At 38.2% G+C, this 17,041-nt stretch overlaps 1 protein-coding gene across 2 annotated transcripts in view; it reads right to left on the minus strand.

Annotated features, from left to right (window-relative positions):
• The window catches only part of CNTNAP4 (contactin associated protein family member 4), a 499,928-nt gene that overhangs the window by 95,630 nt on the left and 387,257 nt on the right, over positions 1 to 17,041 (minus strand). For both annotated transcript variants that reach the window (XM_089662156.1, XM_089662157.1), the window contains one exon: positions 14,153 to 14,350. In XM_089662156.1, coding sequence (XP_089518282.1) covers positions 14,153 to 14,350 — 198 coding nt within the window. The remainder of the gene's footprint in view (positions 1 to 14,152; positions 14,351 to 17,041) is intronic.

A 17,041-nucleotide genomic window follows, 5' to 3' on the forward strand; every position in this document is an offset into this window, starting at 1 on the left:
GTCCGCCACAGGCGCCCTGTGCTTTTCACACATGAAAGCAGGCTCACCCTGAGCACATGTGCAGACGTGAATGGGTCTGGAGAAGCCATGGAGAATATTATACTGGCTGTAACATCATTCAGCATGACTGTTTTGGTGGTGGGTCAGTGATGGTCCGGGGAGACATACCCATGGAGGGACGCACAGACCTCTAAAGGCTAGACAATGTTACCCTGACTGCCATTAGGTATCGGGATGAAATCCTTGGACCCATTGTAAGACCCTACGCTGGTGCAGTGGGGCCTAATTTCCTCCTGGTGCACTACAAATACCCCAGAACACAATTTGTCATCTTATTAAGAGCATGCCCTCACGTTGTCAGGCATGCATACAAGCACATGGTGGCCATAAAAACTACTGAGTACCATTTTGAGTTGTTGCAATGAAATTTCAGCAAAATGGACTAGCCTGCTGCATCATTTTTTCACTTTGATTCTTGGGGTGTCTTTGAATTCAGTCCTCTGTAGGTTGATAATTTTCATTTCCATCAAACGATGGAGTATCCTTATGTTTCTAACACATTACCCAGTCCATATCAGTATAGATATCCAGCATGGTATTTTTCCCCATTGAGATCTAATGTGTTTTTAAAGGTTTCCTTTAATTTTTTTGAGCAGTGTATATAGAAGTGGGTTTTTCTCACACTACTATACATGATAGCTTCCTTCTTTGGCTGCCAATGGCTGTTAAGGAAACAGCGAGTTCCTGCAACCACTAAGTTTTTAGCAACCAGTAACATCACCTGTTCCCATTTATTTACAGGCTTTGAATCCTAGCCATAGATAGTAGCTGGGGCCCATTAGGTCTCCCAGTAGCCCATTCAAGAATCAAGAAAAAAAAAATATGCCCCTAAAAATGCAAACTAGTAGGCCAGCAAATGAAATCCTGACCACATACCAGGGGCGGACTGACCATTTGGAAACTCGGGCACTGCCCAAGGGCCCGGGGTCAGTAGGGGTCCCCATGACATGCCCCTGGTACCTTTATCATAGGCTTTTTTGAGTTTGGGCAAGGACACAAGGGCCCCATGATCCCCTATTGCCCGGGGGCCCCATGAATTGTTAGTCCGCGCCTGCCACATACCTTCAACATAAGGGGAAGTACACTGGCAAAGTACCTTGTCCTCATGTTGATGAGGACAAGGGTCGCTTTCTTACAACCCTAGTCCCATGGTAAAATATGGTCAAAATTTGAAACCCTCTTCCCCACGCCATATGAATGAGTAAGAGGTACTGTGTACCCCCATTCATTCACAAAAAAAGTAAAGTCAATAAAAACACAGTTTTTCAAAAGTCCTTTACTAAAAATAAAAAGTTTCACATGGTACATCTATTGTCAGTAATGGTTTGTGTGTGTGTGTATATGTGTGTGCAAAGTATTGAATATATGCTTGGTGCACTTTATCACTACACAGTTGCAGTAAAGAAAGACATTAGGAGTACAGTACATTTAAAAACCCCCAAAAAATGTTTTATCAAATAACAAACATAATAGAGCACACACAGCCAAACATAATGTTTTTATATCCACAAAGTAGCAAAGGATTGTTGGTGTTTCAGCTATGCGATATAATGTCACCATCAGAGCCTAAAGAAATTCTGTTTAACAATAGCCATGTACAGTCAATGTTGAGTCTCAAAATTGCAAGAGATTGTGAAACAGTGCCTGGAGGAGTATTCTTAGACAATGTGGACATAAAAATGTATCTAAACCTACAATTGTAATATACTGTGGCTTACCAGTACTTAAGTGTGTTGGCTCTGTTAGTTTTCTTTTTTACACCTTTCCCCCTCCTTATCATTAAATGGGGGAGGGGGCATTGCTTTTTAGTTCATAGATAGCTTGGTAAGCTGACAACATTGTTTGAGATTTCAATTGCTCAAATGGAAATGTACTTAGCCTGAAAAAATAAAACTAATGCAACCACCATATCTATAGGCTGCAATATACACTTTGTGCTCTTGGGCTTAGATATACTTTAAGGAGCTTACATATGTCAGCATGATGTGAAAGTTTCCATAGCAAACAATCAGGTTTCAACTGTCATTTCTAAAGTCTGTGGTTTAAAAATAAATAAGAATTCTAATTTGTTTCTAGAGACAATTTATAAAGAACCTGTCTGCACACATATACGTATAGGACCTATAGTAATGGACCTTGAAGGTGCAATAAATTTTCTTCTCTGCCGAGCAAAAAAATGTACTTAACAAGCTTGCAAAAGTTTTCTTAAGGAATAGTAATGCCTTTTGGTCTGTCTTAGAGCTGCAAAAGATTGCCATCTGTTTCCTGGATCATAGGAGATGATAGGAATCACCAGCAGACTTGTCACTGTCACAACAATGTCACACACGGTTGATAAAAGGCGTAAGCGTCAGTGACACATCTCAATCATTACCTGTGAGCATCCTTCTTCAATGAAATAGACAGATTTATAGCAAACTGTTATTCATGTGGATCAGTCCACTCATCCTCAGTTATAAATAAAAATAAAAAGAGGCAATGACAACACAGATTAAAAAGGGAAAACTCAAAACCTTGACATGTATTGATTACTGAAGCAAACTGAAAAGAAAACCTTTCAAAACAATTTAATTTACTTCATCAGACACGATGTAAACTAATGTGTTTTGAAGGCCTGAAATTTTATTTTTTGTTCGGGCCAACAAACAGAATCACTTTAAACCTAAACTTTCTGCTGTGATTGATGTATAAAGCATCATAACGGTAGTACAAACATTACTGTGGCTAACCTGGTTTCCCCCCATCCCAGAGACAATGTTGGAATTACAGGTGCACTTTAAGCATTGCTAGATTAGCTACTGTGTTCAATGCCCCTTCTCCAAGGCAAATAGATTTTTGAAGCAAAACACCAGACAAGAAAAGTTTCCACCCACACCTAGAAAACCTAAAAAAGTATTAAAACCCAGAAGAATTTGCAGTAGTGTGACTTTTTGACAGCCCCTCTTCCGGTGAGGATTGGAAACTGCATTTCAGGCCAAATGCCAAGTCTTGTTGTGGCCCCCTACATTGTAACATCATGATGCCATGCATGTAAGTAAGAAGACCCCCTGAGGGCCATTTAGTGGTTACATCTAACAGGCAGAAGACAGCCTGTCACCTGGAAGCAACGTGGAATATGTACGAAAGCCACTTGATACAGTACTAACAAATTCAATATAACATAATAGTCTACAGTTTTCTCCCCTCTTTCCTTTCCAGTCAGGCTGCATGCTTGGATAGGGGTCTGGTATGAATTTTGGGGTGAGACCCTAAACTGTTTTTCTTTGTGGAGTATTTCCTTCAAATTCATAACTGACCTTGATCTTGGATAGATGTTGAAGGGAATCCCCACCTGCTTGCTTACAAACAGAGCTGTTATTACATTATATGTATGCTTCACTTCATAGACTGCTTTAGGGCATCCCCAAACATGGTATTTAAAGTTGTTGTGAATTCTTAACCACTTGCCCTCCAGAGGATTTACCCCCCTTCCTGACCAGGCCGTTTTTTTTTTACGTTATGGCGCTGCGTTACTTTAACTGACAACACTGCACACAAATGAAATTGGCGTCCTTTTTTCTCACAAATAGAGCTTTCTTTCAGTGGTATTTGATCGTCTTTTCATTTTTTATTTTTTGTGCTATAAACAAAAAAAGACTGACAATTGTTTGGAAAAAAGAATATTTTTGACTTTTTGCTTTTTAACATGTCCCATAAAAAAATCAAATTTCATCATAAATTTACACCAAAATGTATTCTGCTACATTTCTTTGCTACAAAAAATCCCAATACGTGTAAATTAATTGGTTTACGTGAACGTTATAGCGTTTACAAATGGCGGTATAGATACTGGATTTTTTTTTTTTACTATTAATGGCTTTCTACTGTAAGCATACTGCTTTGTATGGCTCTACTATGCAAAGCCATACAAAGCAGTGTGCAGGAGCTGATAGGAGTGAGATCTGTGTTGTTTATACACAGGTCTCTCCCTCGTTGGAGATAGTTGCAGATCACCAGGTTCCAGCAAGTAATCACTGGCCGGGACCCGGTGAATGACAGCCGTGGCCGCGAATGGCGGCACAGGTAGGGCATGTGCACACCCCTAACTAGAACTGCAAAATCACGTATATATACGTAATTTTGCACACCCGTGCCAGCCTGTAGTGGTATTTCTGCTCTAGGGTGGCGCAGAACAGGTTAATTTAGTCTTTCAAGAGTTTTTTTTAAGTGCTGCTTCCCACCTAGCAGTATTGTATTTTCTTTTTGCATAGGTACATGTTCCTCCTAGTAGTGCTAGCATCCACGCCCTTTGTTTGACAAAATATTTCCTATTAGCCTTAAAAATTTGCACAAGTGGGGTTTGGGGAGCATTCACATGAACTTTTTTGTTTTTAACTATTCAGCAAATGAACCTAGGCACATTCGGCTCACCACTGTTGGTGGCAAGTATATTTTAAAGAAGCATTGACTGTCATTTGCTTTTAATAATCATTGTAAGCACCATCTTAACTGCTTCTTCCACTAGTTAAATTGATTGTGGGTTTTGTGTATTACATTAAATGTCTCAAGCGAGTTCATTAAAATTAATGTTTCTATAATTGCAGTAATTCATTGACTGTACTATAATATATTATTTACTGTTTGAAATGACCATTATTGAATTGCATGTGGTACTCAAACTCACATGTTTAAACTGCTATGATCATTCTAAAATGAGCTCTTAACAGACATATTACTCTATTTCTTTAGTAAAGGGGAAGCAGAAACATAATAAATATTAACTGTTGTGGTCTAATTTACGTATTGTTCTTAGTCCATCTATGGATGTCCATTTCGTCCTTTAAAATATATAAAACCTCAATAATAATAATATTATAGGATAATAAAATAGTAAATTTTTCAGCTTAAAACCTAGTTAGAATTCTTACTAATAACTTTAAATTAGTTTAAAATACTATACATTTTAAAGGATTAGGGATGAATGATGTCTGGGTCCAGTTCACAGAGGATTCATTAAATCCAAAGTGAAGCCTAGAAATTACAAGCTTAAAGCAAAACTAAGGTTCCACTGTTACATACTTTGAGCAGGCAGGGTTTTTTTTGCAGAAGAAACATGCAATAAAAAGCAACAACACCTACCTGCCTGCTCACAGGCGAGCTGTAAACGAAGCTGTGCATGAGCAACTCAACGTACAGCAGCTGGCCTAATCCCTCTGTACCAAAATGAATAACTAGCATCACTAAAGTCATGTCATCCCAGGCCAACCATTGAAGATGACCAAAAAAACCTGCACACAGGACAGGATGCCAGCGCCAGGAAGGAACAAATCTTGCCAATTTTTGGGCCATTTTTAAGATAATATAAGAGATTGTAAAAAAAAAACAATATGAGGACATTGTGTTGTGCCATGGAGGACATGCACCAATGCAAAATGACAAGTTAAAAATATCTTACAACAAGGTGATGGTCCTCCATTTAAGGCACCTTTAAGAGCAATATGAGAAAAAAAACAAGTCCTTTAATTTACATGTTAAGAAGATGCCTTTAGGGTGTATGTAGTGTTATGGAAGAATAAGATTCTCAGCAGCAGCAACAGCACCATCAACAGTACCAAATTCTGGTATCACATATTTTGCATATGTGATTTTTTTTTTACATGATTGCTTGGATTTAATTAGGGAAAGCAGCAACCAATGTGACTATTTACAACTTAACAAAACAATTTTTTAAGATATTCCTATGGCCAGATTCTCCCTGTCCTTCCCTAAATCTTCTTGCAAGGTTGCACATGTCAGGGAGGCATTCTGTAGAAGCTTTGGAAAGCTGTATTTTTTACCCCTTTAGTGGTGAATACCTCAAGAGGTAGTGAAGTGGCTGCCAAAGATTCTTTCTTCTTATTCAGAGCAGCCAGTTGCCTGCAAGTTCTGCTATGTTGCCCTTTTCTGCCTCCTTCTTCTCAAAGTAGCATAGCAGCTATTTTTATTTTGCCAAATTCTTTTCATTGAAACCTTTCACATGTAATCTAGCATACATTTCCCCATCCACTCTCTTTGTCCAATTTTATTAAAAGTAAAGATTCTTTATTGCAGGATTCCTACAAAGGGTTTCAGCTTCCACACAGCATTTAAAAGCAAAAACACAGCCTCCTGTCTACAGAACAGCCAACCTGGGTATACACTGGACCTCAGCCTTGAATACAGTATCTCAGTCCAGAACACACTGATGTTCATGCTCTGTTTCTGCAGCAAATGTAACTCCAGATATTGGCTTGGCCACTGCAGACAAACACATGTCCCTTACTTTCCCATGCATTTGTTACTCCATAGCATCACAGCTGTTTCCTCAGTAGGATGGAGCCCTGAACTATAGTTATCCCCTGTACTAAATGGACTGTGTAAATCTGCACAGTCAGAATGATGGTTATCCTCAAAACCTGGACCCAGAGTTGGCAGCTTCACCCCACCTAAGACTCTACAAAGCTTCTGGGCTTCAGAAGCCTTGCCAAGATTTACCAATCCTGGAGAAAACTAAAAGGCTAGCTTTCTCCTTATGATATACAAATTCCAGAGTTCCTCAACCTGCATGGGGCAGAATCCTGGGTTACACCACGTTTCAAACACAGTGTCAATGCATAGCCCTGTCACACATTAGAAAGATAGAACTGTGTAGGTAATAGTAGAGCAGAATGTCTCTAATTGGTTAAAAAGGCCAATTATGAATTCTCTACTATTATTGGAGAGAGAACCAGATTGTCTCAGAAAAAGAACCGTAGAAAAAGAACCATCTGTGGTATCTTCATGTTTGAGTGGGTGTGAACACTTAAAGTAGAACTAAAGGGAGAGTTTTTTTTATTTTGGATAGAGTAAGGGAGGGTTATAATCCCTGTCATATTTATTTTTGCCATCGGTATCCCATTGGGAAGAGTTCTCTTTACTTTCTTTCCCAAAGCCAAAACAAGAAGTGAGAGGAAATCAGATGTTCTACCCTGATGAAGTCACGATGCACGTGACGCAACGCGTCGGAACGCCATTCCCAGTTTAGAGATACGTCACTTCCGGTCACGTGGGGACGCATGTCCGGACGCAGCGGCCATATTGGTTTCCCTTCCTGCATGTGAATACACCCATGGAATGAGGTGGAAAGCGTTTTGTAACAGGAAACAAATGTGAGTGAAAACAATATGTTGTACTAAGTGTCCAATTAAACAGTATTACACTATGGGAAGTTCTGTTTGTGTCCTATATGATGTTTGAGAGGAGGTGGAGTGGAAGTCCTGTGATCCCTTGCTGAGCTGTCTGGATTAAAGGATTGCCTTTGAGGAGAGCTATAGCCTTGTGGCCCTGTGTGGGTCAAGGTGGGAAGGTGAGCAGGCATTGCTGCCATTGGAGGATTCCTTTTGAGCACTAGAAGTGAAGATCACAGAGTGTTTTTTCACATTATTGCATGGACTTTTTTTGCTTATTTTAGGCACAGTGTCGTTTTTTTATGTATATATCACAAGAAGCAGTGGATTTAATATATAATTAATTTTTTTATGGAATATTTTGATATATGGTTCGTCACAGAAATTAATAATCACTTATTTTGATTAATAATCACCGTTTTTATTAATTATAATTATATAGGTTTGTCACTATTTATCACGGATATATATATATATTTTTTGTATTATTGAATATCATAATCACTGATTTTGATTACATATCACTGATTAATCTGAAGGATGAAACAATTAAGGGAATATTAATTTTGTCACATATTAATTTTTAATCACGGATTTATATTATTATGAGTTATATATGTCACTTTTTTATTATATTTATTATTTATGATATTTCTCTGATAGACTAAAGCTTTTTTAGATGGTATTTTATAATTATTATAGGTTTTGATGGTACCTTAATATGTGTACATAGGGTATTTATTTCAGCGCTTCACTATTCTAAGGTGTGGTACTAGATGTTCTAATCTTTCTCCACTCAAAACAAACAAAAAAAATTTGCCTTTAGTTATACTTTAAACGAAACTGATGTGCAGAATCTAAGCACACACACTAAATCTTCACCAGAGTACCCAGCAAGCAGTGATGATCTTTACTGGCCCCTAGACACACCTGTGTAGATGACAGTGGATCACGAATAAAACCAAATAACCAGAGCATGGTTCACAATAGACAGGCAATATCAGACAAAATATCAGGAAGGAAGATGATAAAGTGTAGCCAGATACAAGCTAACATGGACTGGAGCTTGGAGCTATGCAAAAAAAAACCCATTTTGGTTTAGGCAACCAGTTTTAATCTGGACACAGTTAAATAGTAATTATGAATGAAAGGATGGGCAGAGACTTGCCATGTAGGTGCTATAGCAACAGCAGGTGGGTTCTGGTAATGTCTACCTCCCAGTCCTGGAACAAAACAGGCTATAGCAAGAAGCCTGAAGGAGAAGGAGAGAGCAAGAAAGAGAGACCACATGCTAGAAAAACCACATGTATAAGATCTACCTTGCTGTCTATATGTGACAAAAATTAGATATTAGTCAAGGAGTGAGAGACCAATGATTCTTTAAACAAGACAGAAAGGAAAAAACCTGACATTTGATATTGCTGGTAGGTGCTCTATAAACCAGCAGGTAAGTTCTGGTGATACATATACTTCCAAGTCCTGGAACAAAGCAAGCTGTAGCAATAAAGGACAGACTGCATGCTAGTAGAACCATAAGTAGAAGATCTTGGCTGCTGATCTGCTGTTACACCGATTATATCTTAATCAAGGAGCAAGAGACAAATGATCCTTTAAAGGATAAGTTCACCTTTGGGAACATGTTACATTATTCACCCATTTTTAAGGTGGAACATGTAACATGTTCCCACTCCTGCAGCAGCTTGGTGATCCATGCCCTCTGTGTGGCAGCAGTACAGGGAGAAGTTCCCTGTACCAGTTGTCACTTTGGAAAGGGCACGGCCATGCAGGGCTCCGCCCACACAGCCGCATCATTCATTCACATAGCTCTGAAAATTAATCAAGTACCAGCATCCTTTGCAACATCTTTTGCCCCCAGCTGGCCATGCAAGACTCCTACAGACTGTCAGTGTAAGCTGTCTGCCCATACATCGTACAGGCAGGCAGTTTTACACTGACAGTCTGTAGGAGTCTTGCATGGCACCAGCGATCTGCTGATTGCTGCTGCAATGCTTTCCAGGATTCTAAAAAAATAGTAAGTGCACATTTTTTTACCTGCAAGAAGATTTGCATTTATTATTTTTTTTAAAGGTGAACTTATCCTTTAAACAAGAAAGAACGTGAAGTAACCTGAACTTTAATATTGCAAAAAAGTGTGATATATACCAGCAGGTAAGTTTCAGCAATTACTAGGCTTCCAAGTCCTGGAACAAAATGGGCTGTAGCAAGAAAGGAGAGACCAAAAGCTTGTAGAAACACAATTAGAAGATCCACTTTGCTGCTGATCTGTGACACAGATTAGGTCTTAATCAAGGAGTGAGAGACCAATAGGATAGAAAAAGCAGAAACCTGAACTTTGAGAGTGGTAAGAGCCCTTTTGTAAACACGACAGGCAGGGATGGCAAGGCTGCAAATAAACTGTTTATATGTGATCACATCCTTGACTTCTTGTTTCAAGGATGTTCCTAGGATGATTCTATGGTATGTTTGATGGTTCCCTTTTATGCTGTGGAGAGTATGGGAACTCATAGGATTATTATTACTTTGAATCCCTACAAGGCTGTAAAAGTAATGACTAGAGTGGCACAAGGCATGCAGCCAATATAGTCATTAGTTCTCTTCATGAAAACAACATTGCTGTAGATCAAGAGGGAGGAATCACGGGAGACCTTGATATTACTAGAGATGCAGAACAGAGTTCTGCCTCGGCAATTTGTTCCCAGATGTGGGAAGCTCTTTCACTGCACCAGACATGTATAATTATACAACATAATGATATTGCTATGGATCTGCATTGGCCTTATCTAAAGAGGACTGATTTGAATGCCCTTCAAAAGGTCACCTGGTCACTTTGTTGTGGCAATTGCATGGAGGCCAAGGGTATCAGAGTTCATGAATAATTTTGATTGCCAAAGCAGACAGACCCCTTGCTAACAGGTATGATCAATCTGATGAAAATATATCAGCCAACTTTACTTAAACTCTCCAATGCTTGTGGCAGAATCACCTTTTTTGTTCAAAAACAATGGAAAATAAAATATTTTTCCATTTAGTCAGCTCTTTGGGTTAGATCTAAATGTGTGTAGGAAGCTACTGAATAACTTACTGTTTTATAAATGGATTATATAGGTTATTAGCCATTACAGTCTTATAAGCAATAGTTATTCAAATTAGGATACCACAATGGATACAGCAGTGTAAAGCTGGCCAGCAGCTGGACAGTTTTAATCAGAGGCAGCAGGCCCAAGCCATGAATGCCTATTTTTTTTTAATTGCATCTATGGAGCAGTGGGTGAATGTAAATGATTTAGTATTAGGTAGTTTATCTGCACATTGATCTTGCACTTTTTTTTCTTTCAAACAATGCAAGAAAAATCTTTTGAGTAGACTGTTAGTAACAATAGCCTAATGCACTCTAATCACCCAACCTTAAAGTTATAAGATTAAAAAAATAAGCAAAAAACACTTTTAATAAAAAAAATAGATAAGGTGTTGACAATTGAAGAACTAACTATCAATCAGTTGTTGCACACAGATATTTGCCTCAAAAGTATTTTTAGGTGTATACATCTGTTCACGCAGGCAAGACACTTAACATAATGTACCCCAGCACTGCAATTTAAAGAATTCAAGAAAAGTGTGTTAAGTAGATGTAACCCTACCAACTAAAATCTTATATAAACTTTAATAGTTGGTGATCTTGATATTCCCTTGTTCAGGAACTTTTGGGGTGACAATGCTCTAGAGTGACACTTGGCTTATCACAATATGGGCCATTTTCAGTCACCTGACCTAAGTTCAGAGGCTGGGAAATGCAATATTGGCAGCTGAATGCTATGGTGGCGATCAACTACATTAATTTGCTGTGTTTTGAAACTCTGACTGAGTTCAGTTCGTCTTGAACCCATGTCTAGCCTAAACCCAAAGCTCAACCCTATACAGGATCAAATATCTAGGAATCTAAAATGTTCAAAGGCAGTTATACAGTATCAGATGGAAATAAGATACTCTACCTAGTACAGTATATAAGCACAGTGATAATAACAAAGTGTAGTACTCATCACAGATTACAAGAAAAATTCAAGACAGCAGCCATTAATACGCTCACACAATATCTCCTAATGAATAATTGGGATTTACATGGATTTAAAAAAAAACAAAAAAAAACAACTTTGCCTGTAATACTAACCCTCAATATGCAGCTGTTTTTTGAAACAAGATGTTCTTAGTCCTTTAGTTTGAATGATGCCTGGCATCTCTCAACCCAGAAGATTGTGAACAGACTACCAAATAATGCAAGCAACAACAGAATACAGACGCAGGTGGCCTATTACAACAATTACAACATTTTGTGCATTATCTGTAGTGTTATATGACTAATAAGATGAACTACAATATTCAGATTTCTATCTATCCTGCTAAGTGAGCTTCATGATATTTCAGTATGAATGGCATAGGAACAAAAAACAATAAACCAAGCCATTTCTGTAATTAAACAAACACAGCTAAAAGGATGTGATGTTTAGTAGTGAACATGGTGAACATGTAGTGGTGGACTGGCCATGGAGACTACCAGAAATTAATTTGGTGTGCCCTGGCCCTAGATAGATTCATACTACTGTACATGTCTGACATAGGTAAAACAAATAAACAATTAATTATGTTGTCCTATAGTTTATAAAATCATAAAACAATTAAGCTCATAATATTGATAACTGTTTTTTAAGAAAATCAAAAACCATGCATAAACTTGTCCAATATTGTGTGTAGTCTTTGAAATTGAATGTGTAGAACAAGCAATGAAGAAAAAATGTTTACGTTTTAACTTTACACTGACATTGCAAAATAATCAGCAGTTGAACTCTGAATGAAGTCAGCAGCTCATAACACTCTGTGGCTGAATATTGCAAATCATTTTTAAAAGCTATGCCTACAGACGGATTACTAAAGGAGTAGAGCCTCCACTTTGGAATATGAATTCTAGTAAACAAAGTGAATCTGTGCTTGCTTGTAATGTCCAATCATGGGTATATTAAATTGAAAAACAGAATTTTTGCTAGCACATGATAGGTTTATTGGAGTGAAAATAGATTCAAGCTCAGTCAGCCTGTTGCTGACATAATCCATGGAATCTCAATGCACCAAGCTAGTACCAATAGACCATACCATATACCTTTAACTGCATCCTTAATCTTTTAACAAGGTAATGAACATGAAGCCATCTCGCCCGTCATGATCTCTCCCTGGAACGTGTTTGGCGCAATCATCACTGACCTAGCTTGTACCCACACCTCTATCACGGACCGTGCATTGGCAAATTGGCTTTCTTTCAAATGGTAATCCCAACAGCCTTCAAACTTTTCAAATGGCATTCAGGATATTGCTCTTTTATGATTTCCTTCATACTTATTGAACTATTCTTTTAAGATCTCCTTTATGCGTACTTGTTCCTCTCCTACTTCCCCATATGTTAGAATCCCCCAAACTTTTGTCAGCAGCTCAGTACAATTCTGCTTTTACAACTCCTGGCAAAGTCATCTCTTTTTTTTGGTCTTTAATACTATTTGCTTCTTAAATTCCACACCTATTTTTCCACTTCACTTTTCTTTCTCTGTCCTTAATTTTCTTAGAAAATTGTCTGCCAGCCATATCTTCATGGATGTCTGAAAGGTAGTCAGAACTCAACCTATATAACACCGAGATAATTATCTGCCTTATTTGACCTTTTATCCTTTTTAACCTTGTCTCGCCATGTCTCTACCAATAGATGGCATTGTTACTGTATCTACCTTACTATTTATATGATTTAGGCCCTCATGTTACCATATTATGTTTTAGCTTGTGCAACATTCCCATATATAAATGTGAAATGGTGATAAAAGAAGTGCCAGCAAAATAAATCAAAATAAAGCTGCAATCCTAACCAAAAAAGAGCTACGTAATATCGATGAATAAAGGAATTGCGCTAAATTATAAATTACCACAAAGAACAAAATAATAAAAGAATATATAAATACAAAATAATGTCCATAATGCTTATATAAGTCCAACCACCATGAAAAAGTGATAATCAATTCTGGAATCTTGTATAAATCAAAATACACTGTGCAAAAATCCACCACCGAATGAATTGAATAAACTCACCAGAGCTGTATGCTGATCAAATTATAAATCAGCACAATAGCAATTGCTCTGGGAGCGATGATCTATAGGGGTATCCAAAGTATGGAAGCAACGAACTGCAATCAGCCATCAGTAAGGCTGTTCCATATGTGTTGATTGGCTGAAAGGCTGTTCCATATGTGCTGATTGGCTGATTGCAGTTTGTTGCTCCCATACTTTGGATACCCCTACAGATCATCGCTCCCAGAGCAATTGCTATTATGCTGATTTATAATTTGATCAGCATACAGCTCTGGTGAGTTTATTCAATTCATTCGGTGGTGGATTTTTGCACTGTGTTTTTTGATTTATACAAGATTCCAGAATTGATTATCACTTTTTGATGGTGTTTGAACTTATATAAGCATTATGGACATTATTTTGTATTTATATATTCTTTTATTATTTTGTTCTTTGTGGTAATTTATTATTTAGCGCAATTCCTTTATTCATCTATTCCCAGATATACCCTTTCCTAACCACCAAAGCCCTTGTCCGTTAATTCATGTTCTCCTGACTCTTGCAAAAAAGAGTGACAGGTATTCCACTTATTCAAACCTGCAAACAAACATTGCTTAAAGGTCTCATAGCAGAGGCTCATGTAAGGAAGTTACATGCTAAAGTATGGACTTGAAAATGGACTGTTAGGAGACCTGTAAATGTACTTTGTGGCAGAAAACACGGTGGGAAACAGTTATAAAATCTGTTATAAATCACTGCAAGGTTGACTGTAACAGATTTGAAACAATTAAAAAAAAACAGTAAATTACCTTGCTTTTGTTGAATACGGGACTTTTTGCAGTGATAGATAATTTCCTGTATGCAGTGTTCAGAATTGTTAATTGTAGCTTGGAGCTGCTCCATGTCAGCAGAGTATTTGAAATTCATTGTATGAGGAAACTCTCGATTAGAGTTCTTTACTTTGTTCAGCTCTGTATTGTTGTGATGTAAAATACTTATTGCTGTATCTGGTTAGCATAAAAGAACAACATATAAAGTATTAAAAAGTATAAAATATTAATATTTTTTTCTAATGAAGTGCTTGATCAAAGGTTTAAGTGTTTCTAAAGTTTCACCAAAAATTATACGTTCAAAAAAGTGGGCTCTTTAAATATATATCTTGTCGTCACAACTATAGGTTAGTGTGCAAAACTGTATTGTCTGTATTCTGCGTGTCTACAGTCTGTCCTGTCACTGCAGACAGAGACTCAAAACAGGAAGTCAAAAATACCAATCTTATTCAACTGGGTTGATTTACTAAAGGCAAATAAACTGTACACTTTTCAAGTGCAGTTGCACTCATTTTCCCCAGATCTCTGCAAAGTAAAGCTTAGTAAAGCTTCATTTTGTAAAGAATTGCCAACCAGGTGCAAGGAAAATTAAGGCTGAATTTGCAAAGTGCACAGTTTATTTGTCTTTAGTAAATTGACCCCAATATCTAGTGACAGAAACTATAAAAGATTTCCTTTGCTGTCCTGCAGTTCCATAGCATGTGTTGCTAACTCCCAGGGAAAGGTAATTATTGAGATCCTTTTACCAGAATATATGTATGTATATATATATACTGCTCCAAAAAATTAAAGGAACACTTTTTATTCAGAGAAGTCAATTAAACTCCTGGGATATTGATTTGGTCAGTTAAGTAGCAGAGGGGGTTGTTATTCAGTTTCAGCTGCTTTGATGTTATTGAAATTAATAACAGGTGCACTAGAGGGGCAACAATGAGACAGCCCCCAAAACAGGAATGGGTTTACAGGTGGAGGCCACTGACATTTCCCTACTCATCTTCTCTGGCTTTTTTTCACTAGTTTTGCATTTGGCTAGGGTCAGTGTCACTACTGGTAGCATGAAGCGATACCTGGACCCTACAGAAGTTGCACAGGCAGTCTAACTCCTCCAGGATGGTACATCAATACGTGCCATTGCCATAAGGTTTGCTGTGTCTCCCAGCACAGTCTCAAGAGCATGGAGGAGATTCCAGGAGACAGGCAGTTGCTCTAGGAGAGCTGGATAAGGCTGTAGAAGGTCCTTAACCCATCAGCAGGACTGGTATCTTCTCCTTTGTGCAAGGAGGAACAGGATGAGCACTGCCAGAGCCCTACAAAATGACCTCCAGCAGGCCACTGGTGTGAATGTCTCTGACCAAACAATCAGAAACAGTCTTCATGAGGGTGGCCTGAGGGCTTGACATCCTCCAGTGGGCCCTGTGCTCACTGCTCAGCATATAGAGCTTGACTGGCATTTACCATTGAACACCAGAATTGTCAGGTCCACCACTGGCGCCCTGTGCTTTTCACAGATGAGATCGGGTTCACCCTGACCACATGTGATAGAAGTGAAAGGGTCTGGAGAAGCCATGGAGAAGGTTTGCTGCCTGTAAGATCATTCAGCATGATCGTTTTGGTGGTGGGTCAGTGATGGTCTGGGGAGGCATATCCATGGAAGAACGCACAGACCTCTACAGGCTAGACAATGGCACCCTGACTGCCATTAGGTATCAGGGTGAAATCCTTGGACCCATTGTCAGACCGTACGCTGGTGCAGGGAGTCCTGGGTTCCTCCTAATGAACAACAATGTCTGGCCTCATGTGGCGAGAGTATGCAGGCAGTTCCTGGAGTATGAAAGAATTGATACCATTGAATGGCCCCCACGCTCGCCTGGCCTAAATCCAATAGAACTCCTATGGGATATCATGCTTCAGTCCATCCAACGCCGCCAGTTTGCATCTCAGACTGTCCAGGAGCTCAGTGATACCCTCGTCCAGATCTGGGAGGAAATACCCCAGGACACCATCCGTTGTCTCATTAGGAGCATGCCCCGATATTGTCAGGCATGCATACAAACATGTGGGAGCCATACAAACTACTGAGTACCATTCTGTGTTGCTGCAATGAAATTTCAGCAAAATGGACAAGCCTGCTGCATAATTTTTTCACTTTGATTTTCTGGGTGTCTTTGAATTCACTGTATGTATATATAAATGATACATAGTGGGATAATATGTGCCTTACCTGAGTTCCCTCGTGTGCCTGCTTTTCTAATCTACTCATAGTTGGGCCCTATGTCTACATTGCCTACACCACTGTTTACATAGTGTGTGCCCCTTTCTTGTACACCCCACAACTATACGACCCTTAGAGAGTGCAAAATCTGCAAAGCCTAAAAGCACCCCAACCTGATCATGTAAAAAATATTTAGTTTTTGCAAATGTGACTCTCTTGCCTCACCCTAAATGGAATAAGTTGCCAACACAGGAAAACCCTTGATAATTTTACATATATATATATATATATATATATATATATATATATATATATATGCCAGACATTTAATTATTATAGTCAATAAGATTAAGGTGGCTAATCTTTCCCATGACAACCTTTTAATTTTCTAGCCTAAAATATTGTTTAAGTAATTTGTATTTGGACTTTGATGATGATGACGGTATTAAGAATAATTACTTTTATTATTAGACATTTATGATACTTATCTTTTTCTTTATTGGAAACCACATTCATATTTATTTTGTACTCTCTTTTCTTTAAAGTTTCCGTAATCAAATACTCGTGAAAAAAGTGCTGTAATTTTAGAGAAATTATCTTAAAATACCAAGGTAACTGAAAAAGCAAGTGCACTATAAATCTGAGTAACTTACAAT

The sequence above is a fragment of the Staurois parvus genome, unplaced genomic scaffold, assembly GCF_062004578.1.
Source record: "Staurois parvus isolate SC_StPar_1 unplaced genomic scaffold, SC_StPar_1.0 ptg001432l, whole genome shotgun sequence".
NCBI lineage: Eukaryota > Metazoa > Chordata > Amphibia > Anura > Ranidae > Staurois > Staurois parvus.